This window comes from Sminthopsis crassicaudata, chromosome 2 (genome assembly GCF_048593235.1).
Source record: "Sminthopsis crassicaudata isolate SCR6 chromosome 2, ASM4859323v1, whole genome shotgun sequence".
Taxonomy (NCBI): Eukaryota; Metazoa; Chordata; class Mammalia; order Dasyuromorphia; family Dasyuridae; genus Sminthopsis; species Sminthopsis crassicaudata.
The window spans coordinates 49096066-49116489 of record NC_133618.1 but is presented as its reverse complement, the minus strand read 5'-3'; the positions used below and the strand labels follow the sequence as shown (position 1 = coordinate 49116489).

General features: G+C 37.0%; 1 protein-coding gene across 2 annotated transcripts in view; it reads left to right on the top strand.

Moving 5' to 3' along the window:
- Positions 1 to 20424, top strand: part of ACSF3 (acyl-CoA synthetase family member 3) — a 233076-nt gene that overhangs the window by 91825 nt on the left and 120827 nt on the right. For both annotated transcript variants that reach the window (XM_074286183.1, XM_074286182.1), the window contains exon 6: positions 1673 to 1785. In XM_074286183.1, the coding sequence (XP_074142284.1) occupies positions 1673 to 1785 (113 nt within the window). The remainder of the gene's footprint in view (positions 1 to 1672; positions 1786 to 20424) is intronic.

Sequence of the window (20424 nt, the reverse complement as noted above, 5' to 3'; positions counted from 1 at the left end):
TAGGACAGTGCTTCACATGTAATGTATATTTAATAAATGGTTGTTAATTTTGGGGAGGGGATCCCAAAAGTAAGATTTGGGAAGAACCACTGGAACTTCTTAGGAAAAGAAAAAGATATCTCGTATTTTGTTTTATATGTTAAGATGTTGCTCCTGACCAGCACCTTTGCATTCTTCTCAAAATGGTGGTGATGGATGTGTGCAGTCTTTCCATTTCTCTTAGCATCAGTAACATAAATTTGTGAAATAACTCCTGGGGGGAGAGGGCAGGTGTTGGAACTGAGTGCAGCAAACTGGAACTTAAAGGAATCAAACTCCAAACCTCATTAGCTTTCTCCTTTTTAGGAACAAACTGGTCACAAAGAGGACAAAGCAAAAAGAAATAGACTCTAATTTTAGCAAGAGGAATTGGAATTCTATATAAAGAACTTACCCAGAGTGAGTGTTATTAAGTCCTGGAACAGATTATCTAGGGAAGCTGTAGAATTGTCTTCTTGCTCCTTGTTTCTCTTCCTTTTTGCCTCCTTTCCCTTTCTTCTTTTCTTCCTTCCCCATTATTGGAAATTATTTAAATGTGAAGTGCTTAAATATGGAAGTGAATTTCCATAGACCATGAATGCTTATGAGAGGCAGCATAGCATAGTGGAATGAGAGCTGGTCTCAAAGCCATGGAAACCTGATTTCAGATCCATCCTCTAAGACATATTAGCAGTATGATCCTGCCTAAGTCCCTGAACTTCTCCATCTTCTAGGCGACTCTCTAAAACAGGCAGTTGCCAGAAAGATGGACCAGCATTTGTAGAAGGAATTTCCTTGTCTGAGAATTGCCTATACCATTGAAATCATGGATATAGTCCTTATGTGTATCCCTCTGAATGCTTAAAATAAGTTTCCAGATGGTTCTTTCCCAGTCTCCAGCTTTCTAAATAAAGCCAACCTATGGTCCCTGATTTTCTTCAGGGTTACTCATTCTTATCCATGAAGAATGCTTGTTAAAGCGGACCATTAGAGTCTTGGTTGCTGCAGACTTAGGAAGCGCCAGATCAATGGACTATCTTGCAACTTAATAGGCAATTGTTCTTGACACTGTCAGATTTCTCTTGCTTTGAAAAATGAAACCTATAGGATTAATGAGTATTTTGAACTCTGGTTTGCTCCTATTGTGTTTTATACACGATGTATTGATGTAATATGAAACCAAGATAATTCTTTGCAGTTCTTACATTGTTCAGTCTTGCCTTTCTTGTCAGTTCAGGGTGGTCCAGGAGTGACAAACTATGTAGCAATCATTTCTTTTTCTCTTGTTCACATATGGGCCCACATGGGTGCTTGAGATCAGCTTGTAGAATTGTATTTTGATGTGAGTACATGGTGAAAAGCATCTCTTTCATAGATTTAAAAGCCTCTCAAATGAGTACACTGTTCCAGAAATACTTAGGTTCATGCTGTAAGAGCATGATTTTACTAATATGTGAGGGTGTGATGTTAATGCCACTTAAAATCCCAATGATACGAAATTTCTAATAGATAAATAAGTAGGTAGGTTTCCCCTTTATAAGTGTAGCTTCTGAAGCTTTGGGGTTAAGATTTTCCACTTCTTTCTTTCTTTCTTTCTTCTTCTGCTTAACATGATTTTCTTTATTTTTCCCCTTTCTCTTCTTTTTCCTAATAGGTGCTGTAGGTACTCCATTACCCGGAGTAGAGGTGTGCATTGTCTCTGAGAACTCCAGGAATGAAGACTACCCATACCTCATTCATGCCCAAGGAGACCAGAATGGAACTAAGGTACTACAGAGTATATTGGGCAGTCTGTTATTGAAATGCTTTTTCTAGGATTATTGCTAAACCCAATTCTTGACAGTAAGGAATTTTCCATTTGATCAGGAAGATAAGATTAACATACATGTCAAAATCAGAGACCAATGCGAATGTAAGTACATACTTACTTGGGCATCTAGCTGGCACCATAGTGCATAGAGCAACGGGCCCCGAGTCATGGAGATCTGAGTTCAGATTCAGCCTCAGATACATACTGGCTATGTGACCTTGGGAAAATCATTTATTATTTGCCTTGATTTCCTTAACTGTCAAATAGGATCATAATAGCACCTACCTCTCAGGATTGTTGTAAGGATTAAGGATTAGTAAAGCACAATACCTTGACCAAAGTGCTAATACCAACATTAATAACAATAATTACAATTATTATTATTATAGTGTGATAATACTGACTTCCTTGACTTCCTTCTAGTGTCGCCCAAAAGCTCATCTTCTACAGGAGCTTTTCTCAGCCCCTCTAAATCTAGTGTCTTCCCTCTTTTAATTGTTTCTTATTTATCCTGTATATAGCTTGTTGGCATGTATCTGTTTGCTTGCTGTCTTCCCCAGTAGATTGTGAGTTCTGTGAAGTCAGGGACTGTCTTTTTTCCTCTTTTTTGTATCTCCAAAACTTAGCATAGTGCTGGGTATACAGTAGGCACTTAATAAATGTTTATTGACTGACTAATGTTGTTCATCCTTCATTTTCAAAGAGAACCAATGATACAGGGTGAAGTCTTGACTTTTGCATAAATTGAATTTAAGTGAGATAGAGTTGCCCAAGTCATCAGCCTCCTCCTTTTACCAAGTCATGGAATTTCAGGGGCAGGACAAAAGTCAGGATATCTTGTGGGATGCAGTGGGTCTGACTGACTCTGGTGCTGCAAATCCAGAGGAGAGAAGGGGACTCTTAGAAGAAATGTTTCAAAAGAAGGACCAAGAGGATTTGGCAATGTATCGGAAATGAAGTATAAGAAGAGTAAGGAGTCCACTCTCACTCCAAGGTTACAAACTGGGGTGACTGGTAGAATGGTAATGCCTTCATCAATCATAGGGAAATGAGGAAGAGGAGGAGGTTGGCAGTTGGCAACTAATTAATTAGTTGGCACTAATTAATTATGAAAGATAATTAATTAGTTCAGTTTTGAACATGTTGAGTTTACCCCAGGACATTCATTTTGAAATGTATGATAGGCATTTGGAGATGTGAGATTTAAGAAAGGTACTATCTACCCATCCATTCATCTGTATATCTATCTGTCAGGAAGAGAAATATCAGTATGACCAGAGTAATTGAGGAATGCTTCTTAGAGTAGGTGGACTTGGTTGAGTTGGACCCCTTGGAATGAGTTGGATTTATATGAGGAAAAAAGAGGGGGAATTGAATTGCATTTATTTGTCATTTTGTGGGAGGAGATTCAGCAAATTATTAATGTCTAGGTCTTCCTTTACCCAGAAAAGGACTAAGAAAGGCCTTTTATAGATGAAAGGTCTTTCAACCTCTCCTGCTGTTTCCTGTAAAATGTTTAGGGTTACGCTTGAATGCCTGAATACACTATGAATGAATAAAAAGGTGTTTTTGGTCCTTCATATGGGCAGTGCACTAGAGATACCAAAAACAATCCCAACTCTGAAGCCACTCACAGTCTAATAGAGGAAGACTAGATAGATAGATAGAGATAGATACAAATATAGATATCCATAACTAGACATCACTTTATCTATAGATGATCTATTTATTTGTCTGTATAAATTGATCTGTATATAGATATAGTTTGATATATATAGGTAGATCATCCAGATATAGATGTAGTGATATTTATATATATAAATATTTGGCTCTCTCTATCTATGAGTTTTACTTCAGGGTATATAGAAGGCCTAGCAGTAAGACAGATGACAAGGTCCAGTGGTCCTTAAGGTGAAGTTATAGAATAGATACTAAGTAGGACCGAGTGGTCAAGCACTGCTGGGATGATGGTGAAAGCCATGGGTCCAAATGTTGTTAGAGTATGGAGAAGAGAGATAAGTCATGCATTAACTCATATTTAGTGTCACTATTTTGGTCACTGGCATAGTAGGATACTTTCATTTTTAAAAATTGTATACAACTTTTAGAGGTGAATTGACAAATAGGGGATGGAAAAGGAAATATAGAAAGTAATTTTTCATGGACATATAAAAATTTTTAAATGTAAATATTTGTAAACATACATTGAATTAATTTTGTTGTTTAAAGTTGTGCCATTTTTCGGTGGTGTCTGACTCTTTGTGACACAATTTAAAATTTTCTTGGCAAAGATACTTAAGTGGTTTTACCATTTCCTTCTCCAGCTCATTTTACAAATAAGAAACTGAGGCAAAGAGGATTAAATGACCTGCCCAAGTCTACTCAGTTAGTTAGTGTCTGAGGTCAAATTGGAAGGTGAGTCTTCCTGACTTCAGACCCAGTACTCTATCCATGATGGCACCACCTAGTTGCCCAATTGTTTAAAGTTAAATATAATTTTCTTTAAAATAAACTCACCTTAGAACAACAATAGTTAGAAGCTTTGAGTATGAAACTCATCTGGCAAATTGCTAAAGGTAACAGAGATCAGAAAACCAAGACATTAAGCTAAGTTGCCTCCTCCAGTCATATGGCATAACCATGTTCATACAAGTATACAGTTTTTAAAATAAGATTTTGTGGTGAGAAACAAAAGTTTAATAGTGGCACATATAGAATAATCCATTTATATGTATGTGTGTATACTACATATACATACCCATATACATATAGGTGTATATGTACATATATACAAAAACTCAAAAGTTTAAAACCACTGATTTAGAGAACTTAAAGACTGATGGTCAGGTATTGCCTTTATTTTTTTTTTTTTTTTTTTTTTTAATTTTTTATTTTATTTTATAATTATATCATTTTTTGACAGTACATATGCATGGGTAATTTTTTACAACATTATCCCTTGCACTTACTTCTATTCAGATTTTTTCCCTTCCTCCCCCAACCCCCTCCCCCAGATGGCAAGCAGTCTTATATATGTTAAATATATTACAGTATAATTTAGATACAATATATGTGTGTAGAAGCGAATTTTTTGTTGCACAGGAAGAATTGGATTCAGAAGGTAAAAATAACAGTTTACATTCATTTCCCAGTGTTCCTTTTCTGGATGTAGCTGGTTCTGTCCATCATTAATCAATTGGAATTGGATTAGTTCTTCTCTATGTTGAAGAAATCCACTTCCATCAGCATACATCCTCGTACAGTATCATTGTTGAAGTGTATAATGATCTTCTGGTTCTGCTCGTTTCACTCAGCATCAGTTGATGTAAGTCTCTCCAAGCCTCTCTGTATTGCTCCTGTTGGTCATTTCTTATAGAACAATAATATTCCATAACATTCATATACCATAGTTTACCCAACCATTCTCCAATTGATGGACAACCATTCATCTTCCAGCTTCTAGCCACTATGAAAAGGGCTGCCACAAACATTTTTATTGCCTTTATTTTTAATACAGTTCTTTATCATGGACATAAAAAAGGTCATGAACCAAAAAAAAGCCATACATTTACAATTATTTTCATGTAAAAAAATTAATTTCTACATAGTATGGCTATAAAAGCCCTCTATCTCCTTCCTATTTTCTGTTTGTTAGTTCATTGCAAATTTGGATATGTATTTTTATTTTAACATAAACATAGTGTGTACACTGTTCTGGTCTGTTACCTCTGCTTCATTTTATTTCATATACATTTTTTCCCATTTCTTTATTGTCCTTCTAGTTATCATTTTAATGGCATTGTAGCATTCCATTACATTAATTTGCCATAGTTTATTCAGCCATTTACCAACTGTTGGACATTTAAGTTGTTATCAATTCTTTGCAATGACTAATAATGCTTATATGTATGTGTATATATTGCTGTATGTATAAATGCAATCATATATACACAGATCTTTCTCTTTTTTTCTTTTTACTAATACTTAAGATATCTTGGGTATATTTTGAATAATTTAGTTATTGGGTCAAAAGGCCTGGTTATCATTGTGATTCTTGTTGCATACTGCCAGATTTTTCTCCATAAATGATTCTGCCAATTTGCAATTCCATTACCTGTCAATCAACAAATATTTATTAAATATACTGTGTACCAAGTTTTGTATTATGCCCTGGGAAAACAAAGACAAAAATGAAATGATTCCTGCCCCCAAGGAGTTTATGTTCTATCAAGGAATGTGATTATACCTGGTTCTCCGCAATAATGTGTCTTTTCTCATTGATGCAATTCATGATCTACCTCTTACTAATGGAGTCCATGACCCTCTGGAGAGAATGGAGCTGATGACTTTGTATATCTCTGCCTCACTTAAATCCAATTCACTTGCAAGTCAAGGCATTATCCTCCTGATGTCATTGGTCCTTTTTCAGAAGGAGGAACAACAGCAAGCAGAGTATATATTCTGTTGTCTTGTTTAGGAGGAAATAATTGTTGATTATAACAAAAAAGTCAGTAGTTTTCTTTTATGAGCTGTGGAGGGCAGGAGAGAGTGAAATGTAATTCTGCTTGTCCCAGAGCAAGTAATTATTTATTCTTAGCTGGTAACATTGAGGCTATTTTGTTAAATCTCCTCTTGCACCTTTCAGGAGGTTAGGGAGCTGCTATACACTTTTGAGGACTAGTTAAATTTTGGCACTACTTGCAAGGCTGAGAACATTATTTACATTTCAATACTTCAGGAAAAAGATATTATTTGCTGGAGAAAATATAAAAGCAAAAGAAATCTAGCTGTGGTACAGCTTTGTTTTGAAAAACTTTATCAGTTATCATTGTATAAGGGACATCTGCTCCTTAGTGATTAACATATTAGATGAATGTCATTTTTTCCTCTCTGATAAGAATTTTGTGTTTTTCTTATTGCTTCCGCTAATAAATCCTGATCTTGCAGTTTTTTTTTTAAAATCTGAGCTTGTGCTTACTATCTTGTCATTGTTAAAATTATTTGCCCTTATTTCAAACTAACCATTTATTTGTTGGTAGCTTAGATGTTTTCTGTCCTTGGAACTGGTATGACTGGTCCATGGGGACACTTACACACCAGTCCTTGAAGAATCTGTGATTTTGTCAGTTTGGATACTCTCTCTATTGATGTCGTCTTTACCACCGAGCATTTATTAAATACCTCTCATGTGCTAAATCCTGGGGATACAGAGAGTCAAAAGCGTAGTCCTTGTCCTCATGTCTAATGGGAGAGACAATATGCAAATACCTGTGTTCAGCCAGGATTTACAATGTCAGCAAAGGTCATCACAATCCTTCTGCACCATAGTATACCTCCAGTCTTCATGGGCTGATGTGGCCAAAAACTTCATTCTGACGAGGCCAGTCTCTAAACTTAGCTGAGCTGGTCCTCGAAGAGTAGCCAGGCTTTTCTGGCTTGGGAGACCCCCCAGATTTAATCTGCTGCTAGCATAGTCTTTGGGACCCCATAGTCACCTCCATCATATGAGGAGGTATCACAAGAGGACTTCAGTGGGGGAAATGGACAGTAAAATGGATATTTTCAGCCATCTTGATATTATTCTTGCCAAATTGCTAGGAGCTGAATGGTAGAATGAAGGTAAAAATCAAAAGGCTGCACATGATTTAGAAATGCAATAGAATTGAGCATATATTTAGAACTGGAAGAGGTCACATAGATTATCTAATTCAGCCTCCTTGTAGTGACTTCAGCTAGTCTATAAAGGTTCCTTTCTGAGAACTGCTTAGGACAGATTGGGCATAGAACTATGTGTGTATCTGGCTCGTTTGTTTCCCCTGAATGAATGCAGGCTTAGAGTTTTCCAACTGGTTGATATGTCTGTGCTAGCCAGCTTGTATAAGTCCCTCACTGATATTCACTAACCTTTTTACTTCCTGAGTCATCACACCCCAGGCCTTTGGTCCTGAACATCTCCTTGCTGGTGAAAACTATAAGCACATCCTTATACCGTCTGTCTGAATCCAGGAACCTCAAGAGCTGAGAGTGCACATGGGGCAGCTGTAGCACCCATTCCTGCCTGTAGGCTTTGCCTGAGAAGCAGTCTGATGTGATTCATGAGTAGTGAGTGTGGCAGAATATACCTGGGTTCATCTATGAAACTGTGGTGGTTTATGGGCCATACTGATAAACCACTCGCTGCACAAATGAAGGAAGGGATCCATGCATGTGAAGCAGTTTGCTCAAGGTCATTCAGTGATGAAGTAGCAAAGCTACGATTCAAGCCCATGTAGGGTGATGGGGAGCACTGGAAAAAATGTTGTCTAGTCATTTTTCAGTCTTGTCCAATTCTTGGTAATCCAATTGGAGTTTTCTTGGCAAAAATACTGGAGAGTTTTGCCATTTCCTTCTCCGGCATTTTACAGATGAGGAAACTGAGGAAACAGGGTTCGGTGACTTGCCCAGGGTCACACAGCTAGACGTGTCTGAGGTTAGATTTGAACTCAAGAAGATGAGCTTTCCCACCTCCATATCCAGTACTCCACTGCACCATCCAGTTACCAGTGGAAAGGAAGCTGATTGTATTAAAAGACCCAAGTTCAGACCTTGATTTTGAGGTTTATGAAGTTTAAGAAGCGAGACCTTGCACAAGGGTATAACCCCTCACCTCAGTTTCTTCTTCTGTGGAATTGGGGGTTAAACTGGAGGATTCTTTGGGCTCCTTCCCATCCACCCTAGCTCTGGGATTCCACGTCTTCTGAAATCCAGAACCCTTTGTTTTGTGTCACCCTGTCTTGTGCCCTCTGAGGAAAGGAGGACATGGAGGAGGGCCAGAGGGATGCTGGAAATAAGGCTTACCTCACAAGTTGTTCTGATCAGATTTAACTGATCCAATCTTGACAAAAGGCAGGATGCTCCATGGTGCTAGGTTCTGATGATACTATTTAGTCAGGAATATCACTAACAGAGATAGAAATGGTGAGTGATTTATTTAAGTGCCTAGTTCATTAAATAAATAAGATGTTAATAACACAAACAATATAACTTCATATTCTGTATTTGTCCCGTCCGCCAGGTGCTAGTCACCTGATGAGCTCAGGGGCTCTCATTGTGCACCTGTTCTCCTGGAGATGACTGTAACATTGCCAGAAAGAAAGCGGGAGGGGAGTGGGGGGTGAGAATGGGGGAAGGGAGTATGTTTTCTAGTTTTAAATTAAAAATAAAATTTAACTACTTCACACCTGCAGTGGCAAGCTAAAGCCCCCACCTGATTATTTTTCTACGGTCTTCTTCCTGTTTGCCTGCATTTCTTTAATCATTTATATCTACAGAGAGTTCTTCCCTGAAACATGCTTAAAATAGGAAAAACCTGGCAGTCCCAATCCCCTTATCGTCTTCACAATCAAAGGGAAATAAGCCTACACTTATTTCCACATGATGAAATAGCTCAGATGAAAAGAGGAATCCATTTGGCTGGTAAAGATGGTGTTGGGTATATTGATTGGTACTCATGGGCTCTTCTATCCCTTCTTATTTGTAAAAATAGGAGGAAATAAAGAAATGGAAATTTATTGTCATATTCCTGGCCCAGCCACCTGCCTTAAAGACAAGATTCTTGGTATTTAAATATTAAAACACTATGGATATTGAACTAGTGACAGCTGCTTTTAGAAAGCCCACATGTTGACCCAGGAGAATTACGGAATAGCCCCAAAGACTGCTTTGGTGATAGCCACTCTGGCAGCTTACCCAAAAGCTAAGGACTGCACTTAATTAACCTGAAATAAAATAAAGATGCTAATTTCTTCTCCAGGGTAGCTTCACAGTTAAAAAATGTAACTCATAGAACCTAGGCTGGCCCTTGGACCAAGTGCCCAAGTCACACATCCATAAGCTTGTAAGAATCAGAGTATACTCACTTTTTAATTTGAAGTCTACCTGGGGGTCTTTCTGCTACGACATGTGCATTAGTCAAGGGCTTTGTGCTGCCTGATGTTTTAGAATGTACAGGTTGTATTTGAAGGCATGGGAGCTAATATGTGTTTTTATCACATTGGTTTCACTTGAAGATCAAAATATCAAGGCTCCTAACCTGGTGCATTTGATTCTAGGATCAAATGGACCAGGGCACCATTTCCCAAAGTCACTTGGTGACAGAAGACTTGGATCTGAAATGTGTTGAAAGAACCTATCAGTGCTGCTGCCAGGGGCCAAAGGCGTATGGATTCCCCCAGAGTTAAAGTAGAAATTTTGGACCAAAATAGAAGAAATTAAATCCATTTTCAAGCAAAAAAAGAAAAGTCGCAGGTCTTGATATATGAGTTCATATATAATATTTCAGAGGGGAAAAAAAGATCACTAGCATAGAACTTTTCTAATCCAATCATAAGGAATACCAGGATTTAGTGGAAGATGTTTGCGCACAGCTTTGTAGAATAGAGCATAGGATGGTGTATTAGCATCATCTGGAATTGAGAACATGACTTTCCTGTTTTGAAGGACTTTTCAAAACAGGACTTTTCCTTTTCTTTCTAGTCTGTTTCAGGGCTTTGTCCTCTCTGAAAAATGGTGGCCCATTGACTGGCTAGCCTTTGTCAATGTTTGCCAAACCCCTCACCATACTTGAAGAAAGAAGCTGCTAAAATATTTGTGCCACAATCACCCTGGCCTTTTGAGAAGGGAAAATGGAACTGATAACAGCAAATAAATTCAACCTCACCATCCATTTGGGCATTTCCACATGCTTCAGAAACGGGTATTATTTTTCAGAGATAAAATAACAGCTTGTGAGTGTGTTATATATTCATGCTCCAGGCTTTTTCATATTTCCCATGTTTCCCAGAAAGCCTCCTCACTCTCTTGCCATCACCATCATATTATTATTAAGTATACAGTAAAACCTCACTAGACCAGACAAGCTGGGGAAAGGAACTAGACCTGAAATAATTAAAAAAAAACCCTGAATTCTAGATTATTTGGGGGGTGGGAGTGATAAGGGGAGAATGGAATTGGTTTTATCATTTCTGGAGATATCTGGTAACCAAAGTTAGGCCAACAAAGTGTGGTCTAGGAATATTCGTAAGTAGACTTCCCTTAATGTTTTAATGTTTGTAAGGAGTTTTAAATATATTATCTCATTTTATCCTCATGATAATGTTGGGGAGGGGGAGAGGCAGGTACCATTATTATCCCCATTTTACCAATGATGAAACAAAGGGAGACCAAAGTTAAGAGACTTTTTCCAGTGTCATTCAGATAGTAAATGTCTGACACAGGATGTGAATTCAGATATTTCTGACTTATCCATTTCACCCTGCGGTGGCTTTTAATTTGTAATTAAGCCAACGACTGTTAATGAGTAAATAAGACATTCTTAAAGACCAAAGACTGTCTCAATACTTTAGGGTCCTATGATTATTGCCAGGTCAATACTCCTCCCTCCCAAACTCTGTCAACTTGGTAGATGGTTATGGATTAAATATGCATTACCCTGCAGCTAATCATATGATGCATTTCTCTGAACTTAATTAAGCTGGTCCTTGGACAGCAAGCACTCCTTCTTCTTCTTCTTCTTTTTTTTTTTTTTTTAATTAAAGCTTTTTTATTTTCAGAACATGTGCATAGGTTCCTTGTAAAAACTTGTGTTCCAAATTTTCTCCCCTCCTTTCCCCCACACTCCCTCTCCTAGATGGCAAGTAATCCAATATATGTTAAACATGTGCAATTCTTCTATACATATTTCCACATTTATCATGCTGCTCAAGAAAAATCATATCAAAAAGGGAAAAAATGAGAAGGAAAACAAAATGCAAACACCAAAAAAAATCAGTGAAAATACTATGTAATGATACACATTCGGTCCCCATAGTTCTCTTTCTGGGTATAGATGATTCTCTCCATCACAAGGCTATTAGAACTGGCCTAAATCCTCTAATTGCTGAAAAGAGCCACGTCCATCAGAGTTGATCATCCCATAGTTTTGTTGTTGATCTATACAATCATCTCCTGATTCTGCTCACTTCACTCAACATCAGTTGATGTAAGTCTCTCCAGGCCTTTCTGAAATCATCCTGTTGGTCCCATTCATATACCATAACTTATTCAGTTCTCCAACTGAGGGGCATCTACTCAGTTTCCAATTCCTTGCCACTACATAAAGAGCTCCACAAACATTTTTGCACATGGGATCCTTTCCTTTTTTTTTTTTTTTTTTTGAAAGTCTGGGATATTAAAAGAGATATAAAAAACTAATATCGTATACTCTTTGGGATATAAACCCAGTAGAAACACTGCTGGATCAAAGAGTATGAACTGTTTGATAGCCCTTTGGGCATAACTCCAAACCGCTTTCCAAAAAATTAGTTCAGTTCACAACTCCACCAACACTGTATTAGTGTCCTAGTTTTTCCACATCCCCTCCAGTATTCATCATTATCTTTTCCTATCATCTTAGACAATCTGAGAGATATGTAATGGTTAAAGTTTTCTTAATTTGCATTTCTTTCATCAATAGTGATTTAGAGCATTTTTATATGACTATAAATGGCTTCATTTTCTTCGTCTGAAAATTGCCTGTTCAGATCCTTTGACTATCAATTGGAGAACGAGTTGAATTCTCACATGTTTCTCTATATGTTTTAGAAATGAGACCTTTATCAGACCCCTTGGATGTAAAAATTTTTTCTTAGTTTATTCTTTCCCTTCTTAATCCTATCTGCATTAGTTTTGTTTGTACAAAACCTTTTAAATTTAATATAATCAAAATTATCCATTTTGTATTCCATAATGTACTGTAGTTCTTCTTTGGCCACAAATTCCTTCCTTCTCCACAGATCTGAGAGATAGACTATCCTTTGTTCTTCTAATTTGCTGCTAGTATCACTTTTTATGTCTAAATCATGAATCCATTTTGACCTTATCTTGGTATAGGGTGTTAAGTGTAGTTCAATGCCTAGCTTCTGCCATACTTAATTTCCAATTTTCCCAGCAATTTTTGTCAAATAGTGAGTTTTTATCCCAAGAGCTGGAGTCTTTGGGTTTATCAAACACTAGATTACTATAATCATTAACTATTGTATCTTGTGAACCTAACCTATTCCACTAATCGACTACTCTATTTCTTAGCCAGCATCAAATGGTTTTGATAGCCACTGCTTTCTAATAGTTTCAGGTCTGATACAGTTAGGTCACCTTCACAGACAGCAATCATTCCTTAAGTACCCCTTATGTGCCAAACACTGTGCTAAATGCTAAAGATTTAAAAAAAAAAGCAAAAAAGACTGTCCCAGCTTCCCAAGAGTTCATAATCTAATGGGAAAGACCATATGCAAACAACTATAAACAAATAAGATACAGACAGGGCTAATTGGAGATAATCTCAGAGGGAAGGCATTATGATTAAGGAAGAAATTTAGGAGGAATGGCTTTTTCAGAAGGTGGAATTTTAGTTGAAACTTGAAGGAAGAGAGAGGCTTTCTAGGAGGCAAAGATGAGGGAGTGGAGATCAGCCAACAAAAGCATTTTATATAAGGAATAGTAATGAAGCCCATGTCAATGGAATTGTGGAGCATTTTAGAGGTATTAAGATGACAAGAAAGATGAGATGGGGTCAGGTTACTCAGTGTTTTAAAGCCAAACAGAGGTACCTATCACCAGATCTATAACTTTGGTAGATTATGCTGAAGAATCTGTTCTTCCTACATAGATCTAGAGAACTTTGCATAACCTTCATGTTAGGATGAGCTACCTAAGTAGGACTTTAGTAGAGAGCCAAATAATACTTTTTTTTATTAATTTTTATAATTATAACTTTTTTTGACAGTACATATACATAGGTAATTTTTTTTTTTAACAACATTATCCCTTGTACTCCCTTCTGTTCCGAGTTTTTCCCCTCCTTCCCTCCACCTCCTCCCCTAGATGGCAGGCATTCCCATACATATTAAATATCTTATGGTATATCCTAGGTACACTATATATGTGCAGAACCGAATTTTGTTGTTGCAAAGGAAGAATTGTATTCGGAAGGTAAAAATAATCTGGGAAGAAAAACAAAAAAAAAATGCTCACAGTTTACACTCATTTCCCAGTATTCCTTTTCTGGATGTAGCTGATTCTGTCCATCATTGATCAATTGGAATTGGATTAGAGAGAGCCAAATAATACTTGAAAATAATTTGTTCTTTTAAATAATTTAAAATAATAATCCACTTTCTTAATCTTGTTTACACAATTAATATGTATTATATCTAAAGAAAAGATTTGATGAGCAATGTTAAACTTCTTTCCCACTCTCTTCCTGAAGTACTGATTAAGAAGGTTTTCTAGTTAGTTTAGTGTTAAAGCTTAAAATCCTGGTTTGCTAAGAATCACTCTAAACACGTGAGAGCCTCATCATTATTCTCAGCTTGCCAATAAACAACCCCCTGGACTGAAATATGCAGATGCAAAAAATGCATTATACAGCAGTAAGCAAATGAACTGCCAAAGACTTTTTTGAGCCAATTGGACAGTAATATGTAAATGAACTGACTGTAATGTCTGAAGCCTTCACTATAATTCTGTGCTTACAACTGAACATACGCAGAAACCATGACTGGTTGTCATCTCCAGGCATGGTCCCAACCTACTCCTGAGACCTCATTACTAAAAATAATCCTGAATACTTAAAAAAAAGTATAGGTCATATTGCAAGGAATATGGTAGACAAGCAGTCAAGGTTTTCACCTTTAATGCAAAGACTAGTCTCCACCTACTGCTGAACTATGGGAGCAAAGAGTAGAGCACCAACCATGTGACTAAAAAGAAAAAAACTCTAGAATAAACCCCATTGATAGAGGACATAGAAGGGTTATGAGATAGTTTTGTTGGGATCAAAACACACTGGCTGTTTGCTTACAGGAATCAAGAAAATGGAAAAAGAACAGAGGAGAGAAGGATATTCTGGCAGAGCTGTAACAGCACCAGAATCTGAGGTTGTCAAGATAGATAGCTGTCTAGATTGTAACATAATGACAGTGGAATTTTTGATATTATTTTTTATTTTAACTTCAGTTTTTATAGAAATTCTATTCCATATGCCCTCCTAGGTGTTGATTTTGTGATAGGTTAAGTCACTGGGCTGTTACAGTAAACATTCAAAGCCTCAAGTGTTCAGTTATGCAAAGGAGGCACATTTTCAATCCTAAAGATTTTGCAATTTCCAGATTGGTCTAGAGTCTACAGGAACCTCATCCTGGTTCTATGTTGGAGTTCAAAAGCAATTAAAATAATTCTCTATCAGTGATTATAAAGAAGGAGGAAAAGGGGAAATGGGTCAAAATAGTAATAGGTAACTACTACCTAAAAAGTCAAGGAGATGAGTTGCTTATTCTATGAGGTGTGATGAGGACACTCATCTCTCCCTTACTTAAAAATCCTGAATGGTTCTTTTGCCTATAAAGTAAATTTCAGATTATTTCAATGGCTTTTAAGACCCTTCATTTTTGGATCCTCTCTGTTCTTACCATGTGTTATTGGGATAAGATAAGGACAGAGATGGGGATATAGGATTTTTCAATGGACCCAAACCAGCAGATAATGTCTAATAATGGCCTATTAGCCAGGGATCTTAATCTTAAATATTATATAGCTAGTTAGTATTCATCATTGTCTTAGAAACTAGCACACATCTTAGAAACATTGATTATCTAAATGCTTCACCAAACGTCTATAACTCTAGGAAATCAAGTAACACTTGAAAGTAACACAGAAACAAATGAATGAAACAATGTGGCATAAATGTGAGGAACATTGGGTTTGGAGCCAGGGTTCCAAGGGGTACAAATCCCTCCTCTGACACTTCACCACCTGTATAGTCTTGGGCAAGTCCCTTAATTTCCCTGAGTCTCAATTTCCCTCATCTGTAAAACAAAGTATAAGATTAGATGGTCTCTGAGATCCCTTCTAGATCTCAGCCCATGCTTCTATGCCTTTGGGCACCTCATTGAAACTTCACTTTAAAGATAACTGAGTCTTGATGATCCTTTGCCAGTGCATCCTCTAAACCACGGGGTCTGTAGCACTAGACCTTTTGGATGGCATCTGTGCTCTTTCCACTTCATTCTTCTAATTAGGATTGTGACTTCAGATCATAATAAAGTACTCTTAATATATTGTGTGTATTGAAAGATCCCAGTGCTCCCAGTCTAGGTTGTTTATAACAAGGAATTTAATGCTAATCAATGTTTAAGTACCTGGATTCCCAAGGAAGCATACTAATATTTGTCAAGGGTTAGCACACCGTAGTGTTAAAATATCATTCCATAAAATGTCTGCTTTTCTTATTCACAAAACAACAATAACAGCCTACATTTACATAGGACTTTAAGGTTTACAGGGCGCTTTTTATATAAAACACTCAAAAATAATGCAAGATCATTTTTCTGTCCTGCTTGTGCTTTGCAGTGATTTTAAAATTTATTCCCTACTGTCACATCCTAAAAAATAAGATATCAACATTATCTTAGTAATATATCACCAGGCCCATGAACACTTTCCATTTTCTCATTCAATCACAAGTTGTTTTTCTTCTACTTTTTTCTCTGGTAGAGTCAACGATATAAGAAGAGCTTAAAATACTTTTCCTAAGTAGGTCTATAATACATAATCTGACACAGATGGTGTTTGGGAAAGGATGTATGTGTTTGAGTAAGGGGTTGAGGCCCATTGCCATGGCACAGCCTTGTGTACATGGCCCAAAGGAGAAAATGATAGAACAGTCATTTCCAGCTCACTCCTCAAACACACCCAGGAGGTGAAGATTACCCTTTGGAAACAGCACATGCTTAGGCATAAGTAGCCCCCTATATGATTTTTACATTGTATAATCACAGCCCAAATTCAACATTAGGATTATGGAGATGCAGGGAAACTCAGTCATTGCTAATAGGATACAAACTTGGAGAAGCTTTGAAGAACAATAGGACAGAATAAAGTAAAGCTATTTTTAAAAAAGACAAAAACATTTCTCTTTGATCCAGTGATTCCGCTGTTGGAAATATGCCCCCAAAGGATTGTTATTTTTTAAGTGTTATTTAAAAACAATGACAAAAGAAAATTATTTGTAGAAAGATAATGGCATTATATGTAATTGCAATAAAAAATGGCAACAACTTAAGCATCCAACAACAAAAGAATGATTAAATAAAATGTAGTACATTAATATAATGAAATATAATAACATCATTAAGACCAAAAAGTATGAGGTAAAGAAAGAAAGCTAGAAAGACCTTTATGAAATAATACAAATCTTTTTAAAAATGGAATACAGATGAATTTTAACTATAGAACAGTAAAAATAAATGGGAATGAATTGATAAACAAAGAATCCTAATGAAGACTTAGAGGGAGTAACTAAAAAATTGTTGCAATACTTTATGCATTGAAATTAATTAATTTGAATTTAAATAGCTACTAACTAAGTTTGGTTGATTATATCAATGTTCAATAATAAGTTTTTAGTAAAGCATTAATTTGTTTAAAAAGAATGGGAAAAAGGAATGCCAGGCATTTTTGTAAAGGACCAGGAAGCCCTTGTTCTTAGAGACATGACAGAACCCGTCCTCCAGGCTTTTCTTTGCCAATGACTTCTTAGTTGTGTACTTAGCCTACTTGAAGTTGAGTTGAAGTAGTTGGAAGAGATTCTGAAATAAGATAACTTGATGGTGTTGCAAGAGAAAGAGAAGGGGATAATAGTCTATACAAACTTTTCATTCTCATGTTAAGGCAGGAAACTTCAAATTTTTTGTGTCTTGAACCCTATTGTCAGCCTAGCGAAGTCTCTGAACCCTTTCTCAGAATCATATTTTTAAATACTTAAATTCATAGGATCATAAGAAAAACCAACTAGATTAAAATGTGGTTATCAAAAAAAAGAAAAAGGAAAAGTTCATGAATCTCGGGTTAAAAATGCAGCACTCTTTCACCTGAGACTAAAAAGCTTTAAAAAGTCTCCCTTTGGGGTTGGCATTGTGTATTGGTTTTCCTGATTCATTATTCACCCATTGCTCATGTTAGGCAGGATTGGTTCCCTGAAAGCATTTCTTTATCTTAACCTTCAGGCAAATCTTCAACCAACAAAACGCTCCAGACTCTTAAGTTTCTGAGATATACTTCAGTTTATCTCCTTACTCATCCTTAGCCAGATAGCCTTTTATAATCTCCAGGCGCTCTAGGCTAATGGAAGTTTCTTCCTGGAATTAGGGGATGGAGTTAATGGGGTGTGTACATGAGCTGCAAATTGAGTCCATCTTCTCTTAAAAGTGACCCAGCTGGGTTTGATTGTTTCTGAAATAAAATGAACAGAACTCTTGATCCTTAAAAAAAAAAAAAAAAAGATGGGGGGGAGGTAGGAGGGCTGGGGGTGGAAAAGGACAAATATTAAAACATTCTATTTGATTGCTTACTGATTTATTTATTTGGACCCTCAATCAACTGAGACCATTTCCATCCTCATACCTATTCATCAAATTTTGGATCCTCCAACTAGCTGCTTTTTCTCTTAAGAGACTGCAGCCATTCTTTCAGGGATATGATGCTACAGCTTCCTCAGCAAACTTCTTCCAAGAGTTTCCTTCCCTTTCTAAGATGGTGCCTGCAAGGCCTGAGCTCATTCTCTTATTTGGTTTAGAAGTCTTAATATCCTTAATATCCTTCCTGGAGAAAGACTGTTCCAGAGACCCTTTCTTCTTTCTCCCTACATAAAGTGAAGTATGGGGGCTTTGAATCTGAAGTCATCCTGTCCTCATGGCTCCCATTCACATTTCCTTTTCCACCCACCTAGGACTGCCAGTGGCTAACTACTTGGCCAGCGCTGATCTTTGCATCTTCTCTCTGGGTTCTATGCAGGAGGGGGTTAACTTTCCCCTGCATCGAATATTTGTTTGCTTTGTTTGGTATGATGCATATTTCATATGCTGTAGCTTCCCAGCTGGCAGAAGCCTGTAAACCTTGTAAGCATATCGGGTATTGTCTCTTTATTTATTTATTTTTTATTTTTTTCCCCCAAATCGCTCACTTACACGAGAGCCAAACACCAGTCATTGACAATAGGGGTCTATCAATAGATAAATGGTTTCACAGCTGTATATAATGCTACACTATAACCAGAGCTTTTATATGAAATAATTTTCTCGTGCTGAGGATGCAAAGAGATCCACACAGGATGTGTAGATCACAGAGGCTGGCAGCAGGAGGACACTGCCAGGATAGGGTCTCTGCTTCTCTCTCTATTTCTTCCCTTTAAAAAAAATTAATTATCTTGTTGTTTATCCATATGCAAGCTGTCATTCTGGACAGCAAACTGCTCTGTTATTGCTTCTCCTTTCTACAGCCACCAATACTTCCCATCCTCTCCTTCCCTTCCTTTCCTTCTCTTCCCCATCCCCCACCTCCCTCTATCGCCACCATCTGTTACTTGGTTGAGTGTGACCAACTGCTGTACCTTCGAATACATGCAGAGGGAAGTGGTAAGGGAGATAGGGGGGAGGACATGAGATACTGGGAAGAGAGCCCAGCAGGGGCCGGACGGTGCTGTTCTCTGTGATAGGGAAGAACAGAAGGCACCCACTCTCATACACACTGGAAACCATAAACTTGACTGTGTACCTTGACTTTGGGGGTGTGGTAGATTTACCATCTATATGGGAAAAAGTATGACCAGGAGACAGCTCTTACATTGAATTAGGAATCTAAAAAAACCCTATATCTAAAGTCATTCCATCTCTATAGCTACAATTCGGTTCTCCTCTTCTCCTGATTTAGAATCATAAAGGTAACCTCTTGACTGCTTCAAGTCTTTGTATTTATCTTACCTTACAATCTCTACAAAAAGGGGATGCAATCCTCATTTTGCTGTTGACTTGGTATATCACTTAATTTCTCCATGCTTCTTTTTTTTATGTACAAAATAGTGCCCATGACACTGTGGGTCTTCTGTGAGGACACTGTCCAAAAATTCTGGGAATTATAAGAATCACCCAGGCTGTGACAAACTCATTCATTTTTTTAAAAAAATTTTTCATTGACATGGTTTGAAATGGTTTTTAAAAATCCTACATTTCCCAATAAATCCTTTCCTCCCCATGCCCCACAAGAGCTATCCTATTATAACAAAGAATAAAAAAAGAAGGGGGAAAAACAGTCCTGCAAAACTAATGACATTTCTCATTCCTATTGCAATCACATATATAGCACATTTTCATGAAATTCTTAGCAGCTTTGTCAGTGGCTTTCTTCCCTGTATACCTAGGGCACCTTAGGGCATTTTTGCTTGAAGTAAATGGTGGTTAAAGAAGTAAGTCAAACTTTTCAATCACAACTACAGTACAATATCTCTAAAAAAGGAAAGGGCTAAATCCCTACCTGGGCAATTCATTTCTCTTATGACACTAGAAAATGAACAATTTTAAAATCTACTAGTAAGGTAAAATTTTTAACTGGTTACATTTTTGGCAGTGCTTATACACAATAAAAGATATAAAAATTAACATATGCCTTGGCCCAATAATTTCATTATCCTGAAAGTCTTGTGGGGTTTTTTAAGAGTTTTAGGTTTCAAGATTTTCATCATAACATTA